General features: G+C 36.0%; 1 protein-coding gene across 4 annotated transcripts in view; it reads right to left on the bottom strand.

Annotated features, from left to right (window-relative positions):
- The window catches only part of LOC111487543 (histone-lysine N-methyltransferase ASHH2-like), a 24688-nt gene extending 13365 nt beyond the window's left edge, over positions 1-11323 (bottom strand). For 2 of the 4 annotated variants that reach the window (XM_023134991.1, XM_023134988.1), the window contains exons 1-9: positions 11082-11323; positions 8478-11014; positions 8064-8387; positions 7711-7912; positions 6011-6180; positions 5743-5831; positions 3045-3176; positions 2828-2944; positions 2219-2311 (exon numbers count right to left, since the gene is read on the bottom strand). In XM_023134991.1, coding sequence (XP_022990759.1) covers positions 2219-2311; positions 2828-2944; positions 3045-3176; positions 5743-5831; positions 6011-6180; positions 7711-7912; positions 8064-8387; positions 8478-10713 — 3363 coding nt within the window. In that variant the 5' untranslated portion in view covers positions 10714-11014; positions 11082-11323. The remainder of the gene's footprint in view (positions 1-2218; positions 2312-2827; positions 2945-3044; positions 3177-5742; positions 5832-6010; positions 6181-7710; positions 7913-8063; positions 8388-8477; positions 11015-11081) is intronic. The other 2 variants (XM_023134990.1, XM_023134989.1) reach the window with 2 other exon arrangements.
- Positions 11324-11826: the final 503 nt, after the last annotated feature.

The raw sequence follows: 11826 nt of genomic DNA on the forward strand, positions 1-11826 counted from the left end.
TTTTTTTTTTTTTTTTTTTTTTTTTCTAATAAGAGAATTTCATTGATGATTGAAATTTACAAAAGGGATGTACAATCCAAGGTGTTTACAAAAGACCTTCCAAATTTTCAATGAGGGAGGTATAACTATAGGAAGTAAAAATATTGGACATTTTCCACCAAGATATAGCTTGGTAAACAACATTGTCGAAAGTTTTGTGTAGGTCTGTATCTTTTCTGCAAATATTGTCTGATTTCCTTCTTTCCAAATGTAAGTACTAGACTCATTCCCCACCAAACATTTGACAAACTAAGAAAGGGGAGGCCAAGCGCAATCACCCTCCAAGGTGTGTGAAAGTGCCGTTCAAAATCCCTCTAGCAACCCATTCATAAGGATGAAGGTTGTACTTGCACGCAATAACCCTAAGCCATAAAGCATTAACCTCCCAGGGAAAACGTCACAACCATTAACCCTAAGCAATAAAGCATTAACCTCCAAGGGAAAACATCACAACCATTTGGCCTAAAGGGAATCTTTAGGCCACCTTAGGTTACTATTACCTAACACCCTAGCTCCACCTCCCAACGATAAGATGAGCTCTACATTAGTCTCTTAATAAAAAAAAATTTGCATCTTGTCAATAAAAAATAAAAAAAATAAAAAGAAATAAAAAGAAAAAAGCTCCCAACCATTTTCACTCCTTCCCACATGAAGTCTCTCATAATCCTCTTTGAACATAAGAGATTAATCAAGATACCACTAAACACAAAGTGGATTAGGGTCAATTCACCTTCGTTCAAAAAGAAGACTTTCTTCTCGAAGGCATGAGGTTTTTATAATTTCTACAAGACCGATTTCTAAATGGAGGCACATCTAGAATGATGGCCAAGGGGAAGAGCAAATTAAGAGGAACGAAAGGAGATAACTTCATATCACCAAGGAAGCTCATGAGTTCACTCAACGGGGGAGAGAATCTGATTATAGATAAAGACAGCATTCAGTAATTCCAAGGAAAAATCTATTGAGAACAACTTGAAAACCAGCAAACCAAACCAACTAAAACCATTTCCTTCGAGCTATAAAAAAATGGCAGCATGCTTCAGCCAGACCTCCAAAAAGATAATCAGCATCTAAAGACGAGAACTCTTTTATGAAACAAAATCATCAATAACGAACTAAAAATCATCTTTGCCTCAAAAATGAATAACAAAACCAAAAGCTTCTCAAGCACACCAACGTGAAAGAAAAAATCCGCCAAATGTTCTGCAAGCACATGTTCAAATTAATGACCCAAGTAAACACATCCAATAATGATGGCTCAACAATTAGCGCCACAATCTTAACCAATGAAAACTTGCACCAACTTATGACTTAGGCTTAATCTAGAATAAAGTGAGTCACACCTCATCAAGGTATTCATTGGGTCATATTTTCCTTCAACATGTTAAGCAATGATCTTATACTTTTACACATTTAATCAAGTGGAGTAGCTTGGTCAAGGCTGTCTCAGAGACCATACATTACCACTGCCTTCTATCTTTTTGTTACCACGTACAGTGGCAAAGACAACTCCAGGAGAATGAGGACTTCCAACTAATCTTAGCAGGAGAAGTAACAGTTTTCACAGAGGTTTTTATTCTAATCTAGACAAACAATATAAATAAATTTCATGGATTTCAAAGGTTAGTTGCAACTTTGCCCTTATACTTACATCTAAATTCTAATGCCACTAGGCCTTAGCTTTGAGCATTCTTTTGATCTCCAATTATTTTCTTTTAGGCCCTAAATAATCATACGTGACACTTACGTAGCATTCACATGGAACCACACCCCTCTAAACTGCATCTAAAGAAAAACCTCCATCGTTAGAGAACAGAGCCCATTAAGGATAGAGAGAAGCTCCCCTGTCAAAGAAAAATAAGTACAGCATAACACCCACATGATGCCATAAGGATATTTACATTAGATTGAAGGACTCTATAATAGTAAGTTATAAACTTATAATAAATTCCCATAGTTCAATGTTATGTATATTCAGTCTTATAGTAGATAGAATCAAATCGTATATAAGAAGCAATATACCGTAATAAATTTCAATAAAGAATTCGCACATTCTACAAACCCATAACTTAACGATCAAAATAAGATCCTACAGTAGGAAGGTGACAACCTCACAATAAAACATGTGTTAAGAACAAGATCAAATTAAGAACATTAGCAAAGAAAATAAAGATTCAACCTCACTGCCATTGAGTGTCATGAAGTAAAAATGTCGATGACCATTCAATGCATACTCCTTTTGACGTGCCTCATAAGCATGCATGTCAAGAACCTGCATAGACCAAATAATAGAAATAAAAAATAAATATGATTGACATAAAATCATAAAACATTGAACACATCAAAATGTGTGTAAGGTACAATTACATTAATGAGATGAAATCAAGAAAAGGGGAAAAGTCAAACCACATACCAAAGGAGGCTACGGATAACATCTCTGGTCGGACAAAAGAAAATTCATACTATAAAGGACTTTGACCTCTATACACATTCTCATTACTTACCCGTTATCCTTCCATTCTTATGGTCATAATGAGATTCACATATTCATGGACATATTCACACGGTTGCACTTTTTCTTTTCTTTTTTTCAGCGGAAAGAGTGAAATCATAATGGACATTACACTATTGGTCCGACAAAAATAGTAGTTTCTTACCAGCACGTGTTAATAAACATGATAGACAAATCAAATGAACCAAGAAATATATATATGCAACTCTCAGGGTACATGAAAAGTAACCATATATCATCCTACAAAATGTCTTGGAATATGGATTTCACAATTACCTCTCCAACATACTCGATGAGAAATTGTCCTTTTGATATATCTTCAAGACACTGCAGCCCATAACCTTTCTTTCCACATCGCAACCACCGTAATTTGGCATATTTGCGTTTCTGGAACTGAAACCACATATTCAAAAATTAAATTCACTATTCCATCAGAACTTTACTTATTTTACCAAGAAGTTCAAACTAGAGATTTAAGAAAAGGTAGCTATACCTGTTGATTAGAACAAAGGTTTCCACAAGGACATGTACCTCGGACACATTCAATACTGAGCATTCGATTCAAGCATTCATCTCCACATCCTAACCGGCCATCCAAAGATGGTTTGCAATGACAAACCATTATCTGATTAAGATTCAGAAATATACAAAATCAGGACAATACAACATTGGCCTAGATGTATTGAAACTCAACCTAATTGGCCATCTGAAGGTTTCCAACACTGACAAATCATGATAAGATGAAGAACAATAAAATATACGAACAGACAAAAACAAAATTGCCTACAAGATACTGATTCCAACCACTGGTCATATGTGCTAACAAATTATATTTTATCCTAGCCAAAGAGAAGATAGATAAATTTGTTCACCATCCTACAAGAAAAGAAAATAATATATATGAAATCAACAATAGGACAACAAATGAAGCAGCCTCAGCAACCAAACTTTATGAGAATAGCTACTCCATCAACTCCACGACTCAGGTGCGTTAGAACATCAACTTCATCCACTGTATATTTTCCATAAATTTCTGTACATTCCAAGGTAAATACAGGTTTACCCAGGTTTAATAGGAAGAACAAGTGCCCCAAAAGAAGTTCAAATTTTTCTCTGGTCCCTGGAGTTCAGGAGTCTCAACACGGATGATAGGCTGCAAAGAGAGTTAAGGGCTGGTTCCTCTCACCCTCAGGTTGTAGATTGTGCTTAAAAAAGGATGAGACTATCGACCATCTGATTCTCCATTGTGATTTTTGTTTTCGCTCGTTGAGTTTTGCGGCTGGGTTGCTAGGAATCTCGTTTTGTTTACCCCAGAAAGTGGATGATTGAATGATGGAAGAGTTAACTGTTTCAAATCTTAAAGGTAAAGCCAAGGTAGTTCGAAGTTGTACCTTTAGAGATCTTTTGTGGCACATGTACAAGGAAAGGAATACAATAACTTTTGAACAAAATATGGCTTCTTGGTGGATTTCTTCACACGTGATTATTTTTAATTACAGCGTTCTGAAGATCATAAATTATTGAAAAGCTCTCTTTGTATAGGTTTTGGGGGGTGCTCTTTACCCCCTCACTTAGATTGTTCTTGATCCTCTTGTGAAATATTTTCCTTCTCTGTTTTTATCATAGAAAAAAATCTTGTGCATTCTATGTCCATTCAGCGTTCCTGTGGACATTACTTCCATAACCACAGTCAAAGTTTCCAATTTTATTCTCGAACTTTTCACATCAACTTTATGAAGAGCAATACACCATAGACTGTCTTATTAAAAAATGTACTCTAGACTGTACCCTGCCTTAATAAATCTAAACGCATTGCAGTGACAAGTTCCATTTTCAAACATTCCCCCAACTAGAAAATAAATTACATGGATACGCTGACTATTACTTTTTTTTTTTTTTTTTTTGAGAAATGAAACTTCAAATTAAAAATATATATTCTACAACATACATAGACGCATAGAGGATAAAGAGCTGTGAAAAAGCAAGCATTAGTAAACAAACGGAACCATCAACCAACTCCGTGAATCATTTCCCTGCTTATTGTTCTGTGAAAAAATGAACTGAAAAACAACACTTGTCCCTCTCCCACTGATGGAAGCTGCTCGAATATACAGGGAATTTGTGGATCAAAAGTCAGTTAAATTTGGAAGGAGGTCCTTAACCACGTTTTTAGGAAAGACTAAGGATTTTCTAAAGCAGGGTTAGCTCAGCCAAAGTGCGATGGGTAAGGGGAAGATTTGTGAGCCAGTCTAGTGCTGGAAAGGACATAACACTTTTAGTTAGAAAGGAATAGGAGATTTTCAAGGATGTTTACCGGGATTTTCTAGAACTTATAGCACTTCTTTTCTTGCTTCAAAGTTAAGTTTCCTCCCAAAGGACTACAGCATTCCTTTTTTAATTACAACTAATTGAAGGATCTTTCTTAATTGCTCTTAGTAGTACAAAGAGATCGTATATCTCCTACATTGTGCTTTCTTAGTTAATGATTTGCCTTATTAAGGAAACAATATAATAACTTTACAGGTAGACCCCCATTTGATGGAAAGGTTGTATGAACTAAGTTAATAGAAACAACCCACACTCTCTTCCATATATATGTATATACATACATACATACATACATACATATATATATATATATTTGTATATTTGAATGACAAAAGGCTTGGTATCTATCCCAAGCCAAAGCAACAGAGCTAAAAAACACTCCGGAAAATCAAGAACATGAGAATACAACAAAAACCTCCATTACTGAAGGCACAAGAATATGAAATTAAATTTACAGGTACCCCCCAATTTGATTGAAAGAGTGTATGAATTAAATTAGTAGAAACAACCCATATTTTCTTCCAAAAAATATATGTATATTGGTATGACAAAAGGCAACGTATCTAACCCTAGCCAAAGCAACAGAACAAGAAAAACACACAGGAAACTCAAAAACATGAGAATACAAACAAGATCTCCATAGCTAAAGACACAAAGATATGAAAATCATCCAAACCTCACAGCACACTTCTCAAATGTTTTTTTTTTTTCTTTTTTCTCCACTTACCATTTTCCATGTTTCCCAACTAATACACTTGAGAAAGTTTCAGCATACTAGTTAAACCCACTTTGAACCTTTAGAGCGCATGCATAAAAATCTTAATAATCATTAATCATGACAAAACACTTCTAGAAAAATGCACCTCATCAATAGTTTGAGTTTTACGACTGCGGTGCAAAAACTGATTGCTACTAATTGAAGAAAATTTGTTCTCCTGAGGAACTGCCGTCACTGTAAAAAAGAACAGAAGTCACGTGTCAACTATAAGAAATGCAGGATATTAGGCTTAAAAAGTAGTTATAATCATCATGATCATCATTATTATCATTATATGTACTTCCTAAGGAAAATTGTAACTTAAGCCCAAACTTTATAGTACTATTATGGCAGCCCAAGCTACATCCAAGTACCTGTTGTTGGATGAAAACTCTCTAATTCCCTATAAGTTAGCCGTTTATTGGAAGCATTTTCTTCCCCAGATTCATCAGATATTTCCAACTCAGCATTAATCTCTGCATTTGACTTCTCTTGTGGGATTGAGCAATCAGCAAAAGCTTTATCCACATTGTCCTTACAAGTCCTTTAAAGACAAACGAAGATAAATTAAATTTACAAATTTTAAAAATCATTGTAAAATATGATATACACATATTTTTCTAGTAAAAAAATTGCTGATGTATGAAATTTACACCCAAAAAAAAGGAAAAGATGCCCCAATCCAAGGAGTTGCAAAAAAGTGGAGATCAAAAGTTCTTGTAGTATATTGGTACTAGAAAAAGAAAAATAATATGCAAGAAAAACAAACAGATTTGGCGAAGTAAAAACCAGAGGATACCAAAAAAATAACCGCTTTAACTATATTAATTTGTAAAAAGCATATTCAAAAAATACGAACAAGATACACTCCACAATAATAAACTATTTAATACCACGAGAGTTTATTAAAGTTCATTCATGAAAAAATTAGAAAATTTATATGATGTCAAGGAGCAAGGGCATAGTAAATTTTAATCATGCCGAACTTTTATTCAGAAAAAATAAAAGAATACAAGGGGATAGAAAAAACCAAGCCATTAAAAAAAAAATCAAACTAAAACAAAAATGGGCTCTAATCAAGTAAAATGAAAACTAACAGGGAAACCACAAAATAACTTAGCAACCAAAGCCCAAAGAAACTCATGGAACCTAATAAGAGCCCACACATCCACCTTAGTTCTCTTCAAAAGGACAGTGAAAAACATGGAACTACATTTAGCACAAGATTGAAAATACCATAACCCAGGCATATGGTATGACTTGGTCCTTTCTCTCGTAAGTTCAATAATATCCCAAAAACAGAGTGTAGATGGTAATATGAAAATCCCCTGACGACTCTATTTCCAGAAAATATATATATATATATATACATATATATATAAATCGCTTCATGTAAATATCCAATTTTGTAACAAAAATGAGAAAATAAAAAAATATATATGGTAGCTCAAAGAGTAAGCAGCCTAACAAAACAAAAAAAAAATGGCATTTCACCAACTACCAATCTATATTTGCTAAGCAACACTCAGGCTAAGTTAAAGTTTCTTCAATCCCAACCCCCCATTCCTAAGTTACTGGTGCCTACAAATGGTATAGTAGAATGCCGGTTCATGAGAAAATAAAAAAATATATATGGTAGCTCAAAGAGTAAGCAGCCTAACAAAACAAAAAAAAAAATGGCATTTCACCAACTACCAATCTATATTTGCTAAGCAACACTCAGGCTAAGTTAAAGTTTCTTCAATCCCAACCCCCCATTCCTAAGTTACTGGTGCCTACAAATGGTATAGTAGAAGTTAAAGTTTCTTCAATCCCAACCCCCCATTCCTAAGTTACTGGTGCCTACAAATGGTATAGTAGAATGCCGGTTCATGACAATCCCAACCCCCCATTCCTAAGTTACTGGTGCCTACAAATGGTATAGTAGAATGCCGGTTCATGAAAATGCTGCATGAGAATACATTCTAATATTCTAATGCAAATTGTGAGTCTAAAAAGAAAAATTTTTAACAATTGAAGAAGACTTTTGAATCACTGCCACCCTTTAAGTGGTATGTGATGAATAAATGTGTACCATGTGCAACTTGCATGTCCTAAACTATCAACAAGAGAAGCTGGTATGCGTCGCCATTTATGACAATCATCACAGAGCACCCAAGCATTCCGAGGAGGTGTATACTGCTCATTCACAGCGCCCTGAACCACATTCAAATTTACTGCCGCAGTGGATGTAGTGATGTCATCGCTTTTCTCTGGCTTGTCTACAAGGTAATGTCCTAAAAAATTCAAGTAAAATTAGAAAGAAATTTTCAATTTTTCCAATGGGTTAGCACTAATCTAGAACAAAAACAACTCTGATAATCATGTTCAGAGAAGGAGAAGAATTAAATCTACAAGTGAACTCATAATCAAATAAAGAAAAATTACCCACTACTTGGTGACTTTCCGTTTCAGTCAAAACTTGTTGGCATACACCCTTCTTGATTTTACTCTTATTAACAGACTTCCGTTGGTAAACCCTCTCTTTAGAAGCATTCTGTACTTTGCTTTTTGAGCAAGTAGTTTTGGACCTGCCTTTACTTGTTTTAATAGGTCTTGAATTTTTGGTATGTTTTTTCCTTGCAGATTGAGAAGGAAGAAATGTTTTCAAAGTCTCTGATTCAGGAAAGACACTGCCAACATCTGTTCTGCAACATTCTTTAACTTCGAGAGCACCTTCCACTTTCAAAGCCTCTTCTGGAAGTTCAGTCCCTGTGACAAAGGCACTTGCTCCATAAACAATTCCTTTTACAGTTAAAAATTAGTTTAAAACAATAGCACCAATGTAAGTTAACGTCTCACCAGAACCAAGCTGATTGTCCACATTCAGTCTTTTTCCATGTCTCTTTGATGCTTTGGACATGTTCCTGCAAGCAGAAGCACCTGTGCCACCTTCCTGAGAATGAGTAACGACCTCACTGGGCTTCTCTTTCCTTCCATTCTTACTACTGGTAACATGTCCAGAAGCGGCAAAATTGTCTGAGGATGCCAAAACTGAGTCCTGAAAATTTTCCTGACGTATTGCTCCAACTTGAATATCTAAGATTGAATTTATCACTTCTGAATCAGGTGAAGTTCCAGGATCCAAACTCCTAGCATCACTTGCCCTTTCTACAGGCTCAACCAAATGGGAGGAAACATAGAGATTATCATTTGCATGTTTTGCAGATGGCTTGTCCACAATAATGGTGCAACTTGAGTCATTATTAGCACACTGTTCCTTGACAACAGAAGCATCTGGACATTTCTCTTCTTTCTCCTGATTCCTGTTGTAGCAGGAGATCTTTCTTAAAGACCCCTCATCAGGCTTTTGATCATCAACGCCAAGGGTTGATGGTGGAAATTCCAAATTACCTTCCCAATACGATTCGTCCCCATAATTGCAATTGTTACCCTTGGCAGACAATGATGAATCAACAATCTCGGGAACCACAATGTTCAGAAAATTATGACCTGCGTTCTTCCCTAATTTAACCTTCAAACGAATACGATTGGTTGAAGTTGAAGTAGCACATTTTCTTTGGATCCCTTTTCTTGATCTATGTGTACTTTCACTTGGCTGTTTCTTATTCCGCTTGGTGCCTCCTTGATTACCTTCAGATTTCTTATTTCCTTGCTTCTGGCGTTGATTTACTAGAACATCGCCAATTCTTTCAAATGACCGAATAATATAACCCAGTGATCCCCAGGGTGAAGGACGAGCAGGCCTGGATATAGAGCTTCTCCTCCTCCTTGCAATGTCAAGTATCAGTGCCTCTGAGACTTTTTTTTTGCTTTTCCTGGATGCCCTTTTAGTCACAGTTTTTTGGCTTGATGTTTTCGTCCGGCCACTCCTCTTAGAAGATGGGTTCACTTGAAGAGTAGCTTCCTCCAGATTATGGTCATTTTCTATCTTGGGATCCATATGTTGTCCAGCATCACCATTATGACTAGTCAAGACATCAATAACGTCTTCTGCAACCTCTGAAACGTACTTGGATAAGGAATTACTGTCATGCTTTTCATCACACAGATCATTTTCTAGAGCGTGACTGGTTAGTGGTGATCCATCAGATTGAAACCATTCCCTTGTCTTCTCGCAGCCTTGTGAAGGCAACATCTGCAAGCACAATTCAGGATTGCTGTTCCTATCAGCAACTTTAATAACTGTTTCTCCAGAGATACCACCACTGAAGCCCTCCCCGTCCATATTGCAAATATACTGATCATAATTGGCAACTGATTCTCCCAAACGTACTGATAGTACTCGAGCACTCTGTAAAGGGGACATCTCATTCAACACGTCTGTTTCTATAACAACTGAAGCATCAGTTATCCCATCGGTGACCTCTGAAAACAAACAACCAGTGCCATCATTTTCCAGCTCGTTCTGTTGTATGTAGTCACTTGTCAATTCATCAGCAGAAGCTGAATTAGAAACAATTTCACAGAATTGAGGAGATTTTAAGTCATCTGTACAAGTACACGTCCCTGCTAAAATAGGACCATTTTCTACTGTATCATCTCTTTCAACTTCTGCACTGCCATCAATTGCACAAGTGTTATTATCCACTTCATCGGGTTTAACAGAATTTACTAATGACCCAGTTAAAGACATCATTGCCATGGTAGTTTTACAGCCCAAAATATCAACCAAACCACCAACGTCTGGAGACTCTTCCATTCCCAAGCTCAATGTTCTATTCCCCAAGATGCAAGCCTCAATCTCCTCGTTTAGATAGGGATCATTATCGCCCGAACCGGAATCACTTCCCAACCTTCCCTCCAATAGTAGAGTATCTACATGTTCGGGGCCTCTAAATATCCAATCCTCCCCTTCAGCCGCTAGCCCCGATACATTCGTGCAGACATTATTCATACTCACCCCCAGTTCCCTAACTGGTTCAAACATCTGCCCCTCACTAGAACTAGATGGGAAGGAAGCCATCTCCTGGCGTGACTGCTGCTTGGGAAGAGGTTGACTCGAACAGCTGACCAGACGAGTACCAGAGCCGCAAAACGGTTCCCCGATCACAGCCGGGTCATCACATGAACCCATCTATCTTGCCAATAACGAAAACCAATTGATACCCATAACTCAAAAATTGCATGGAGCAACAAAATAGAAAACAAGTAAAATGTGTGTACCAATAGCCTCCAATCAAATACCAGTTCCACTAGCTCACAACATCTTCATCAATCGGAGAAAACAAGAACAACTCTCATCGCATTCGAAAGAAATTCCAACAGCCAGATAACACACCTAAAATGGCACTACCCGAACTATCTGCAGCATCAAAACCCTAATTTCAGAATTTGCAATGCAATGCAGGAACATCAACGCCGGAAAACACCGAGTTCTGCCAAAAAGAAAATCAAATAAAGAAAGAAAAAGTCAGAAAGAATCAAAGAAAGACGGCAAATTACCTGGGGTGAAGACGAAATTGAGTAAACGGATGAAGTTGCGCAGTTTTCCAATGGCGTCAAAATTGCTGCTCTTACGAATTCCGTTGGCAACCAAAGAAAGAAAAAGATCAAATAGCAAGAAAAGAAAATCGACGCGGGATGTTTACGCCTTATAAACGTTGTTCCAACCAGAGTTCCCGACCGCGAGAAGGAATTTGGTGTTGATTGGGAGTCGGTAGAGACCGTTTAGCCCTACACGCTCTGATCGTACGTTTTAGGGTATTTTGGTAATCTTACGACCCCTTTCGATATTTTTTTTCCTTCTTTTTTATAACTACGAATATTCGATTAAGAGTACATCTCGATTACCAAAATTAATTTATTAAATAAAAATTAATGAACTTATGGGTAACACTAATTATCCACTCCAATTATCAAAATAAAAATCATTCATTTTAATAGCTTGTTTCAATTATCTATGAGTATATTATTTTGTCAGAAAAAAAATTATATTTAAATAAGACGATTTAATTTTTTAAATTATATGAGTGAAATCGAATATTAGAACTAAAAACCATAATTTGAACATTTTCTCCTGTTTATAAAACAAAATAAATAAACTTTATTTTGAATGCTACCTTTTACATCTTTCTTGAATTTAGATAGATATTTTAAAATATCTATTATTTATATATATATATATATATATATATATATATATATATATATATATATTTTTTTTTTTTTTTTTTTTTTTATTTTTTTT

The sequence above is a fragment of the Cucurbita maxima genome, unplaced genomic scaffold, assembly GCF_002738345.1.
Source record: "Cucurbita maxima cultivar Rimu unplaced genomic scaffold, Cmax_1.0 Cma_Scf00012, whole genome shotgun sequence".
Classification (NCBI taxonomy): Eukaryota; Viridiplantae; Streptophyta; class Magnoliopsida; order Cucurbitales; family Cucurbitaceae; genus Cucurbita; species Cucurbita maxima.